This window comes from Mizuhopecten yessoensis, unplaced genomic scaffold (genome assembly GCF_002113885.1).
Source record: "Mizuhopecten yessoensis strain PY_sf001 unplaced genomic scaffold, ASM211388v2 scaffold7685, whole genome shotgun sequence".
NCBI classification, from domain to species: Eukaryota; Metazoa; Mollusca; class Bivalvia; order Pectinida; family Pectinidae; genus Mizuhopecten; species Mizuhopecten yessoensis.
The window spans coordinates 462,910-476,376 of NW_018407171.1; the positions used below are offsets into that span (position 1 = coordinate 462,910).

A 13,467-nucleotide genomic window follows, 5' to 3' on the forward strand; every position below is an offset into this window, starting at 1 on the left:
CTGTCTACATGATGTTACGTGGACAAGATATAAAGTCAATGCCCCGTCTACATAGTGTTTAGTGGAAGAGATAGGAATCTTCAATGTCCTGTGTTCCTGATATTTCGTAATCAATAGAGAAACCCTCGATGTCCTGTTTACTTTATAATTAGTAGACAATAGAGAAATCGTCAATGTCCTATAAACCGGATTATAAATAGACAAGAAAGAAATTACTGACGTCCAGTTTACATGATTATAAGTAGACATGTTTGAAATCCTTAAGGTCCTGTTTCCTGAAGATGTGTAGATAATAGAGAAATCCTAAATGTCCTGTTTACCTGATGATGAGGAGATAATAGAGAAATCCTAAATGCCATGTTTACCTGATGATGAGTAGATAATAGAGAAATCCTAAATGCCATGTTTACCTGATGATGAGTAGATAATAGAGAAATCCTAAATGTCCTGTTAACATTATATTTAATAGATACTAGATAAATCCTCATTACACTGTTTACCTGATACATGTATTTCGTAGACAAAAGAACAATTATCTAAGGCCTGTTTACCTTATAATTAGTTGAAATGATAAGAATCCTCAATGTCCTCTCTACTTTAAATTTATAAGACAAGATAGAATTATTCAATGTCTTGTCCACCTGAAATTAAGTAGACAATATTGAAATTTAGTAGAGAGGGTAGAAATCAGCAATGTCCTGTTTACCTGATAATGAGTAGAAAATAAGGTATTCCTCAATTTTCTGTTCACATGATTATTAGTAGAAAAAATAGAAATTCGCAATGTCATTTATAGCTGTCATTTAGTAGACCATATAGAAATCTAGTAGACAGGGTAGAAATTATGAATGTCCTGTTTACCTGATGATTAGTATATAAGATAAGTAAGCCGTTTATCAGGCAGGATGATGTCTATCAATACTGTGCCTTTTTATACATCTTTTACGACAATATCGAACACCATGGAACTTGTTTTATTTGTACATATGGGTGAAACAACATGGATCAGTACTCAAAATAAATGATATATGATGTAAGTATATCCAGTTGACTGATAAATGTGGTATATCTAATATCGCTTTTTTATATAAACTTTCAAAATGTTAAAAATAATAACTTCGAAATGACTTACTGGTTTTAGCTTAAAAAATGGTATTTACCTGGAAAAATAACCCACCTCACACTCTCATATTTGATTTAATAGTGTTTGCGCAAGTCCCAAATGTCATGTTCAATAAGATAAGCTCCGCCCCTCCCCCCTATTTTAACAGGGTCTTTTAGACGGCAAAATGTCATACCATAGAGATTGCTACTGTTTATTTACAATATCACATATACAGAAAACAATATAAGGTGTGGCAGATTCAACGTCCGTAAAACGAGTTCAGTGTGATTTTTTGTTGTCAATTTGACGAATTCCCAAGGAGTGCACAAGTTCGGCCATAAAACAGTCGCGCTATCAATCAAACTGACCGAAACACTAGACACTAATATGTCTAAAGTAGTCAGCATTAAGGTTAAAGCAATAAACCCAGACGTTACCGTGGTTATTCCTTTTTCGGACGCAACAAAGTACACAACGGGTCAACTTTAGTTCATCGCATGAGGTCGGTACACAAAGTACACGGACCTAACGTACCCGGTAGTAGTTTAGAATAGCACAACTATCATACTGTGGTAGGTGTGTGTTTCATAATAACTAGTAATACATAATAGTACAGTCGGTTGGCACAATGGTCATCTACAGAATAGTTCAGAGTTTGAAACTAGTACAGCACAATGTACCTATGTAAAATTGCGATATATATAACAGTAAGCAGTACATGATAGTATCGTTTCAGTTCAATACATTCAGAGTAACTACACCATAGCACGATGCAAGTAAACAATACTGTCGCTATACAATATGTCTATAATAGTACAATGGTTATGCACGATTAAACAAGACGTCATGTGAGGAAAAGATGTGAGGACATTTGCTAAACGAATATAATTCATTCATAACATACATCAGTCATGTAACTTATGACAATGCGTTTGTCTTCCTCAATTATGTTTCTTTAAAATCATAATAGAAAGCTTGACAGAACAAGGTTATAATATTCTTTATTGAAGACAGTTAATATCACCAGTAGCAACTGGTCAGTAGAACAAAATGAATATCACATTCAGGTGAGTTTGTTAGGAAGCCGTATTTGTGACCCAGACATGTGATGTAGTTGCTTGTGCAAAACGATGACACACAATGTCATGTCGGATCACGAATGCCATAAACAGCGCTCGAGTGAGTTTTTTTATGTTTTGTTTTGTTAAGGCTTATTTCCTTTATACATTTAACTTAAACCACGCCGTTAGCGCAGTTGTATGCTTATACATAAATAACTCTTTGCAGGAAATCAAAATTCTGCTCGTATTTGTAAATTATTGCATTAAATACAGGGTCCATATTCGTCGTTATTACTGTCATCTTTCCGTCACATTCATTGATGTATCTATCGTGTGTATTTTGATTTAATTCATATTGATTATGCATTAATACTTACAGAAAGAGATTAACACAACTAAATATATACCATTTTGTATACAACTACGCTGTATTAAGGTTGCATTTCTGTTTTAGTACAATTATGAAATATCTATAAAGGTAAATATACTAGCATGACTGACACATACAAGAGCATCACAAACATATTCGATGGTAAAAATAAGTGTGGAACGACTAAATATGCCAGCCTGTTTATGATAAGACAAGTGTGCACCAACTCAATATACCCACTTTAATATAATTGTAAAAGTGACTACTAGTTGATATATAAACAGTGATCATACACGTGTATATCTACTGTATCTGCTGGATTGTCTATGGTAACAGAAGCGTGTAACACAAACTTAACAAGTCTATACTATATCACAGTGACATAAGAAACAACATGTATTGGCCAGACAATCCCATCCAGGTCTGTACTTCATTAACATAATCGAAGACAACTTATTTTTGCATCATAATATCCACATGCTCTACGTGATACAATAATGTAAAATATTTATTATAAGTGATGTCATTGCAAAATTGCAACGAGATGGGTTAGGGTTAGGGTTAGGGTTAGGGTTAGGGTTAAATAACGAGATGCAATAATTTATTTCTTCATGCATACACATTCACTGTAAGAGTTTATAAACATAGAGTGCATACCTACATACATAATACTAGTGCACAGTTCCGGTGTACCGTAATGTCTTATTACTCGAAAATAGTTATCAAAACAATCTACAATTACATAGACTGGAGGTGTTTCAACTCGATGATCAAGAAATTGTACAACAAGATAGTGTATTTAGAAATGTTGTACCCGACATGTTATCTCGATATTGACGCCGAGATGTACAGATCGATAGTGACTTTTATCATTTTCAACTAATTTCAGTTTCCCATTTGCCAACTAAAAACAAACCAAAAGTATCCACAAGGGAGCTTGACGCCTTCCATAGTACAACAGCGATTGGGTCTATATAAGTGTTAGGTTTCCTCCTATCTGTTCAATTGATAGTCTTGTCACCAATTTTGAAAAAAAGACATCAGAAAACAAGATTTGTCAGTGTCCTTTCAAATTAGATCGTCGTATGAGATATGTACTGAAATAAATAAATGAGCAAATTGAAGCCAACAAAGAGGCTAAACTAACAAACACGAAAATCTTCCTTATTCAGGAAATATTTGCTAGATCTTTTCCTTTTGGCACTTTTTTTGTCCGGATCAGTATCAAAATCAAACAAGCATAACTCGGGCCAAAGTAGATTCCAGAATGGACTTCTGGAGAAAAAGATAAACTGATATTATCAAAATCTAATACAGCTACCAGGCGGCCATCTAGTTTTCTTGATTAGTCTCAAATTGGAACATTTGTATAACCAAAAGAAAACCTACAAAAGATTTATTCTTAAATATAGTGATACCAGCTTCAACTGGCAACCAGTTGGACACTTTGCTTTTCTGAAATCTCTCAAAATGAGATACACTCTACAACAGTTATTTGGAAAAGAAATTGTGCAATTTGAGAAAGATCACTCCTAGAATTTCTTCGAAATAGAGCTTATAAACTTTAACACTCAAAATTCAAGATGGTCGCCTGTCAAGTATCGGTCCAAAATTCAATTTGTAAATGACAGACCAAGGAAACCTACATAGAATATTGGAGAAAGGTTCCTCCAGTTCTTTCTTAAACAATATCACCAGCATTTGTATCTCTCTAAACTCACGTTGACCGCATTTTGGCCATTTCGATTTTTTGGTCTGTCTCAAAGTTCAATATGCACAACCCAGGACAATGAAACCTGAATTAGAAATTCAAGAAAGATCCTTTTTGTACTTCTAAAAAAAAGCCCTCACAGTGCCCATGTTCATGGAAACTGAAATGTAATGTGAAATAGCAATTTAAACAGTATTATACTAAAAAATATAGTTTAATATTTAAAATACGATTTTGAAAGGTTCTTTAAGATTCTTGAGCTAATCACTTGTAAAATGTAATATTACTTGTAACAATGAGTTCAACTATAACAGCAGAAACGAGTGCTTATAAGATGAAATATATCTATTGAGCCAAAAATCAATAAACTCATATCCTATTACAGCGACGATTAGGAGTTAAACCAATCCTGAGACAGCAGTTACTAATTAATCAATTGATTAAGCGTAACTAACATAAATGTTTAGTGGATGCTCTTGTGATACGGGTCAGTTGTTGTAGAGACATATATTTATCGTTACAAAAGGAAGGTAAGTAAACGCTTAAGTATAGGCATGGGTACAAAATAGCATGGTATTGTTAAAGTGGCCTCATTCCAGATATCATGAACATTCGTGGTGTGACTACGGATCGTATAAGTACTGTTAAAGTGGCCTCATTCCAGATATCATGAACATTCGTGTAGTGATTATGTTATCGTATAAGTACTGTTAAAGTGGCCTCATTCCAGATATCATGAACATTCGTGGAGTGATTATGTTATCGTATAAGTACTGTTATAGTGGCCTCATTCCAGATATCATAAACATTGGTGGTGTGACTACGGATCGTATAAGTACTGTTAAAGTGGCCTCATTCCAGATATCATGAACATTCGTGGTGTGACTACGGATCGTATAAGTACTGTTAAAGTGGCACCATTCTAGATATCATGAACATTCGTGGTGTGACTACGGATCGTATAAGTACTGTTAAAGTTGCCTCATTCCAGATATCATGAACATTCGTAAAGTTATTATGTTATCGTATAAGTACTGTTAAAGTTGCCTCATTCCAGATATCATGAACATTCGTAGTGTGACTACGGATCGTATAAGTACTATTAAAGTGGCTTCATTCCAGATATCATGAACATTCGTGGAGTGACTATGTTATTGTATAAGTACTGTTAAAGTGGCTTTATTCCAGATATCATGAACAATCGTGGTTAGACTATGTAATCGTATAATTGGTGTGCTTCACAAACACGAACAAATCATATTATTCTTTAAGACTTCTGTAAACCGTAAAATAACGCTTGCCGCAACGCATGTGTATACTTGGTAATACAGATGCATTATCAACTGAAAGTAAGTACAACAAGAGGCCAAAGGGATCACCTGATATATATTATAGTTACTGGTAGCTTAATTTTATACTTGAGATTTGATGTGGAAATAGGTCAGGTCAGGATATTACTTTCTGAAACGATTTGTTACCAATGTTGAATTATTGCTTGCTGAAAATGGAATAGATATAGTCAAAAGTGTTACTCCCTTCTATATAAACCAAGAATAACTGATGACCAAATAGTAATAACACTAATAATATATTTAATGCACCTAAGAGCAATGCCATCCTAAAAGGAAGTTGGAATCTTGTAAACCTGAGTGCAGATAATATAAGACATTTTCTTCTAGCAGACATTAGAAAAATATAACTGTGTTATTCAACTTAATATAGTACTGTAAAACTTAACCCTCTGCCCAATGGAAAGCAGATGACTTGGAAAGGGGGATGGAATTTATAATTTAGATAATGCACCTAAGGACCTTTCTATGTAAGAATAGTTTGATGAAGAAGACTTTGTTTTTTTAAACTTTTGCCATTTTACTCATTTGGTCCCTACTCCTCCATCCCCTGGGGATGCGGCAATATATTTTTTATCGTACCATATTATTGCCATCTGGCATCATAATAATTTCCCTATATATACTAAAGTTAATCCTACCCCCTCCCTAAGCGAGAATGGATGGCCAAGAGGTAATGAAATTGAAAAAAAGAAGATAAAGTCCCTGATTGACTTTTCATCCATTAACAGAATTTGTTTGGAGTACATCTGGGTTTCCAGAAGAAAACTTATCCTATAAATATTGGTTATTTGTGTCCTTTTGAGCCCCGTTCTAGCCCCTGGGTACGGGACAGGAAACCAAATTTTACAATTTGATACCTTCTTCCAACAAAAATTGTCCCTAACGAATTGGTGGAGACCCATTCATGTATTCGTGAGAAGAAGCCAAACATGTCAAACGTTTACACACGACGACGGACAGAAAGCGATCAGAATAGGTCACTTGGGCAAAGATCAGGTGACCTAAAAATGGAACGTGGACTAAGAGGTTACATATTCTTGATGTTCGTTACATGTGACGAAAGTTGCGTGGTCGGGATTATTACCTATTATTGTATATTGATTGACGAATTTGGATGAATAAAGCACAGTAATTAAGAAATTATACTATATGTATTATTTATTTTGATTGTTTTCGGAATATTTTAAACTATATTGTTATTATCATTTCATATAGTTTTCCTGCACTTAAGACCTATACATGACAGATATACATATATACATGCATATCTCATACAGATGTACATATAAATCAATGCGCTTGTTTCGTACCATCTAGACACCAACTTATTGAATATTGGAAATATAGCTGGTTTCGTGTTATTCTTAATTAAAAGATATGTCCCACTACACGGGTTTGTTTGCATTTGGACAAATACTCGACGGAGTTCTAAACACACAAGAATTAATCACCGGGTCCCATACAAGACCAACGTTGCAGGACTGGACAACCTCACTCCCCGACTCACACTGAATGTACTTTGAACAGACGTACGGATGGGGAAAATATCCACGGATAATTCCGTCGCAAGGAACAAGATCAGGACACATTAGTTCAAGGTTTCGCGGGAATATACATGCCATGGTTTCAGGGTCGTACACGAGGTCTGTTGCACATTTTTGTACCACGCCCTTATTAGGTCCGATACACTGGATAAACTTAAGGCAGTTGTCAGGGTGGGGGAAAAGTTGACCAGGTTTTCCTGTCGCACACGGTGTTCGGGAGTAAGCTACAAAAATAAAAGCAGTTTGACTATTTATTGTACAGTAACAGGTATTACTAGTTATACTATAAGAGGTGCATAAAGTGCACTTTGAAACCAGACATTTCATCATTTATCTAACAGTCACATGTATGAGTAATTAAATTATCATTTGTTTGGTTGGGTTTGGTTTATGGCATTGTATTGACCAAGTGAAAACGCATACCCTTTCTCGCATAGGTTTGCTACTTGTATTAATCATATTAATGACAAAGCATATGAAAGATTATATATACTTAAAATGTTAATTTAAAAACATTACATTTGTACGTCTTAGAATACTCGAGTACTGTATTGGCAAACTGTACCGAAAGGAGAAGATCAGGATTTGGATTAAATCCAACTTATCACAGCACGTATCATAACGTGTTTAATACGTGGGATTAGAGATATTTTTTAATTAACTGGCCTTATTTCACTAAGCAAAAAAAGAACACCAAACATTTGCATTTAAACATTACATCTTTTAAAGATATTAAACAACGAACGTCAATCTCATGTCTCCGACTTAACTCAGCCTAATAATCTGTATACTTTTGAAATTGCAAAACTTTGAAATAATGGACTATTGGATGTTTTCTCAAACCATATTTCATATTTGACTGATCCTTCCTGTCTGTTTCCCATCATGATATATCGTGGATCTCCCAAAAAGTTGTGCTTATGACCACTTGATATGGATGCCCAACCCCTATGTCATACTTGATTTAAATATTATGGTGATAGACAACTGAACATACCATTAACATGCCAATTAAGCAATTCTGCCAGTTATTTAATCTCTGGTATGTTAAAATCCTAGGGTTAGGGTTAGGGTTATTCATAGACAACTCTTCCGTAACTCTTCTTTGCACTTAGTGACATTATTCCGCTTTATATTCAAACTTTTCTTTACGGTTTACAAACCAAGACAGAATAACGTGTGTATGCAGAAAATTGAAAATTAGAGAACAAAAACATAACGTTAATACATTTTTTATTTATATATGATGTGTATGTACAGTTTAAGGAGAGGACTTGTATAGGCTATGCATGTTGCGCAATTCCTATTGTGCTTCATATATATAAAACAAAATATTCTGAATGGAAAGTTCTGTTTTTAACTAAAGCTAAACCCGATAAAACGTCAACCATCACACAGGGCAAAATAAGAAGATTCGGAAGGATATGTACGTTAAACGCGACACTAAGAAAGGTTTCTATGCCAAACCTACCGGGTCGTGATGGGTAAATCGATGACGTCACCGAACTGTTATTCCTGCTGTTTTCACTATGCAACGTTGGATGAAGTGTCTGTGTGGTGGGAGTTGTGGAGCTCGTGTCCTGGATCCGAACGGAAGCTGGACTTGTAGGTGGCGCTGGTGGTGCAGCAGCTCCATCCGGACACACCAGGTTTGCTCTGTCCTCTACACACACATCGGAGGTGATGTCGAACAGTAAATCTCCAGTACAGGTTTGAAGTCGAGACTTGCCGTGCTCACACTGGAAGTATTTGTTACACGCTTTTGGATGGGGATAGAATGAACCACTTTTAAAAGCACAAGGTGTCCACGCTAAATCTGCAACGTGAAAAAAAAGACAAAAATAATATTTCGGTAGCAACACCGGAAAGACAAATGCTTGGAACATACGCAAGCATTGTTAAAGTAATACAGTTTCATGTTTAACATATCAGCAAATTACAATACTAACACAGTACATACTACTTACTGAATTAAAAGCCGTACATATTAAGTTTAAGAAGTTAGGGTAGGTTAGGGGTTATTTTTGTTCAGTTCACTACAAACACTAGGGTATTGTCATTAGAAAAGAACTTTTAATTGTGTTTCATTTCTACATTGAAGACTTTCCTTTTTTCATTGTAACCATAAATTCACTATCTATGCTCAACGAAGCTCGATCTGTTTGATTGCCTGTTTGGGGGGGGGGGGTCTTAGCTCCATACAACGTTGCCATACAACGAAATATCATCATTTAAGGGAAAAATTATTGTAGCAGGATTTTACCAACGACAAATTGCTTGAATTGTAAATTGTTCCCGCTCCTGAACAAGATGTTATTTGATAGCAGGAAGGCGTCAAATTACCTTTATATTTTTGAAAAATCGAGAAAGCATATGATTATATTCTTATATTCGAGAATGGCTGGCGTTTCATGACACATAATGGATATTTTGTTTTTTAATGTAAAAACACTTACTTCTTAATTTGTAAATGATTCGTTCATATCTTGTTACAAAAGTACGATAACACTGATGGTATAATGATCAGTCAAACTAGCTGCCAACAGGCGCTGTCATCATATTTGTTCCTTAAGATATGCAGGATGTGACAAATTATAAAAGTAAAATAGCAAAACTAGCTGTTTCGTTAAAAAGAGGGGGAAAATAAACTATAAAATTATAAATCAGGAATATGTTACTTTTGGATGTATATGTCACCGATACCTACACGACACACATAAGCACTTCGAACATTACAGTATGACCGTTTTTTATGACTAATATGCTTCCTGCTAACACGTTTCATGTTTCTACAACCAACGCGGTTAACATGTCAAAATTGATTTGGTATCCGAAGGTTTGCTCTAGTATCACGTTTTCCGTGATGGATGACGACTGCTGAACGTAAAACTTACTACATAGGGTTTCGAATGTTGCTAGTTGATGAAGACTATTGGCACTTTTCATGATCATACTCATGATCTTATTGGGTAACATGCGAGTGTCGTGGCTGATATATGGGACGATTTGATTATTTATGCTCATTAGTGTGCCGTATTTTGCTTTGACGTTTTGGATTGGTCTAAATTAACTGGGCGAATGTCGGCGACGAAGATATTTCTAATTCTTTTTGAACACTTGGTCTCTTCTTCTTTTTTAGGCTTCTATGTTAATCTACCGTTTTGATACTCTTCTATAATGTCTTCGAATTTGAGTTCAAATTACAGTTTATTTTGTGCTGTACACACGCTCTCTTTGTTTTTATAATTAAAGATATTGAAATCAATGAATATTTGCTGAAATCACTTTAGCAAATAACATGAAAATACTGAAGGTTTTAACAACAGCATTATCCGAACTCAAACTCGATCATAATAGGATAAACAATGAACAAAGCAAACGTGTTCCGAAACGGTTATCGTCTTGTCGTCATCGACGAAACAGCCATAAATATCTAGATTAGATCCAAGTAATGTCACATCCTCTCATCAAGAAATCGGGTAAAGGCAACACAATAACACTGCACCCGAGCCAGTATAAAACAAAACATCGACCTTCATATCACAAAGAAAGATAGCATGATGGTGATCATAAGACTTATTCATAGTCTTCATCAGCCTGCGTTTTTGTATACCTTTTGTTGCAAGTGTTTCCGTCAGCAGTCGACGTTTATTAAGGACGTAATGATATTCGGAGCAAGCTCTTGAATACCGAACTAACCGTCACATGTTAACACAGTAAATAGTGGAAGCCAAAGTTCACATTAGAACTAGTACCAGACTGAACGAACGCAGTCGTTCTCTTGATAAATGAGTGTTTTTTCACGGAAATATGTACTACTATAAAAAATATATAGTTGCTATATTTTTCGAGCATATTTTGTGTTAAGTACAACAAATGCCAAAGATGAAAATTAAAAATTGTTCCTGTTTGAAAATATATTTGTTGAGTTCGGACAAGAATTTCTAGCACGCTTTTTGTATTCATATGGGAAAACTGTGCCCCTCCTCTGACCTATTTTGTTTTTGTTTTCATATGAAACTGATTACATTGATGAGTTTATCAGGACTGGTAGCAAAAACGTAGTCAAGTCCTTAAGCTGAACACTGAATTATATCGACGATGTTCTGTCTTTGAATAAAAAGAAGTTCAGCGACCATGCTTCGCAATATCAAATGTCTTGCATAAACGGATGCCCAGGGAGATACGCCGAATGTAAGGAGTAGGAAGGAGAGAAAAGAAAAGGTAAATATCTGAAATGTTACAGTGAGGGCAGCAGATCAAATGCTATGATTCAATGTCCCCTTGGTAGAAGACACGGCAGAAAGACCCCGGTCCGTAACTGTGTTGTAACTGTGCCGTTGTTTTTACTGTTGTGTCTACCGTGTTGATTATATGTATACAGATTGACGGCGATGTATATGTAAAATATAAAACAGTTCGTACCTGTTTTAGAGATTTTATGGTTATTTGCGATTGTAACGTTGCATGAGATAACATGTGGTATATTTGTATGTACGCGAGTTGTTCTTATACATAGTCTCTAGCTGGATTCGAACAGTGTAAATGCTAGTTTAGTATATCGTTTGTGTTTTAAGTGTTTTTTGTGATGTGTGTGTTACAACTATAACTTTACAAGTAAATGTACCGGTTTTAGATGGTGCCGGTGTTGTCGTTGTTCGTGTGGTAGTAGTCGTGGTCACCGTTGTTGTGGTTTGTGCCTTACTGGTGCTTCGATCACCTCCAAAGGAAGATCCTGACCTCGCGTTTTCATTTTTGGAGTTTTTCACTGGATATCCATCTTCAGAATGGGAGTCGCTACTCAATTTACTGAACGAAACAGGTGTCCGTTTATGCTCTATAGTTATTTTAACGTTTTCAAGTTCTATTTCAAACTTATCTTCCACAGCAACGGATTGTCCGGACTCATCCACTTTTGGCGCGGCAGTTTCTATGACTGATATAATATCCTTCGTTGTTGCATCTTTTTCCATGAAGAAAAGAGTAAAGTTGATATGCTCATTCCTAAAATAATATAAAAAGGGATTATTAGAAGTACGATATGCAAAATATGTAACGTCCAACATCAAGAGGGGAGGATAGGACAGTTTTTAACCAGAACACATTCTTTATAGTTTGTTTAGCGGAACTCGTCACTTTTAACGAATAGAACCATTTCGTGCTTGTCATAATCAAGTGTTGTCCTTTAATATTCATGTTTTTCCTAACTAACTTTTGACCTTTCCATTTAAGTTTACACGATGACAACCTTCTGATTTCGAATGGTACTCGTAATGCTGTACTGATGGGAGGTGAAAACGTTAAACATATGTATATATGGTGGATGAATTTCAACAGATACATGTTGTGCAAATATTCATTAATTAACGAAATTTTAGCTTCAAAATATCAGAAACTCAGGAAAACCGTTTATCTGTAATGATCTTTTTCTGATTGGGTCATCGACAAGTGTTAGTTACTCTCAGAAAACTGATATGTTGTTGGTTTGCTTACAGTACAAACATATTGACACGGAATACGCGTCTTAATGAATTACTATTGTTGAGTATTCACTTGTCTTTTGACAAGGTAAAGTGATATTATAATTTGTACTGGGACCTCCTTCCTGAATTCCTGACAAATCATATTTGCTTTCTGACATTGACTAATTTACCTTATTCAGACACTTAATGTGTTACATTTGTAACAAGTAATTCATCAATATTTAAATGAACGACGTCAGTCCCGAATCGGACGGACCAGCAAGAACAACACCTGAAAAAACTCATACGAATGTGATAGTCAAGTTTAAATAAAAGCAAAAAAAATGTCAAACTAATTACCCTGTTACAATTTTAGTTTATGGATTCGAAAACAAATCTTCTTTGGCTTTAATTGATCGCACGGTCAATGCTACTACAGTTTATGTGTTTACCATTCCTGGTTTAATATGCTATTTACAAAAGCAAACGTTTCTCAAACTAATCAGCTGATTTAATTAAGTTTTTATGAGTACTTTGACAATGGTGTTGATAAAATAGCCATCATAATTCACAAAGGTTATAGATTAAATTAAAATATTCAAGATATGCCTCATCCAATCACTGTCGTTCTTACAACGAAACCAGAGGCAGACAAGATTGATCCTAGTTTAGGAAAAGAAGATTGACATACCTATTTGTATTGATCAAGATGTTTGATACACATTTCCATATCAGCACAAAAAGAGCTACTTAAATAGTTACCGTTTTAGACATATATTCAGGTATTAATCCGTCCGAAAACAACAAAGTGATGCGCGTTTTCAAAGTTTTGAAAGAATTATTAAAATAGTTGTTTTTTACT

At 35.0% G+C, this 13,467-nt stretch overlaps 1 protein-coding gene across 1 annotated transcript in view; it reads right to left on the reverse strand.

The window, feature by feature from the left end:
- Positions 1–2,089: 2,089 nt before the first annotated feature.
- Positions 2,090–13,467, reverse strand: part of LOC110454138 — a 50,957-nt gene continuing 39,579 nt past the window's right edge. Inside the window, exons 6-8 of the mRNA XM_021503514.1 lie at positions 11,771–12,147; positions 8,615–8,959; positions 2,090–7,367 (exon numbers count right to left, since the gene is read on the reverse strand). Of these exons, the coding sequence (XP_021359189.1) occupies positions 6,985–7,367; positions 8,615–8,959; positions 11,771–12,147 (1,105 nt within the window). The 3' untranslated portion in view covers positions 2,090–6,984. The remainder of the gene's footprint in view (positions 7,368–8,614; positions 8,960–11,770; positions 12,148–13,467) is intronic.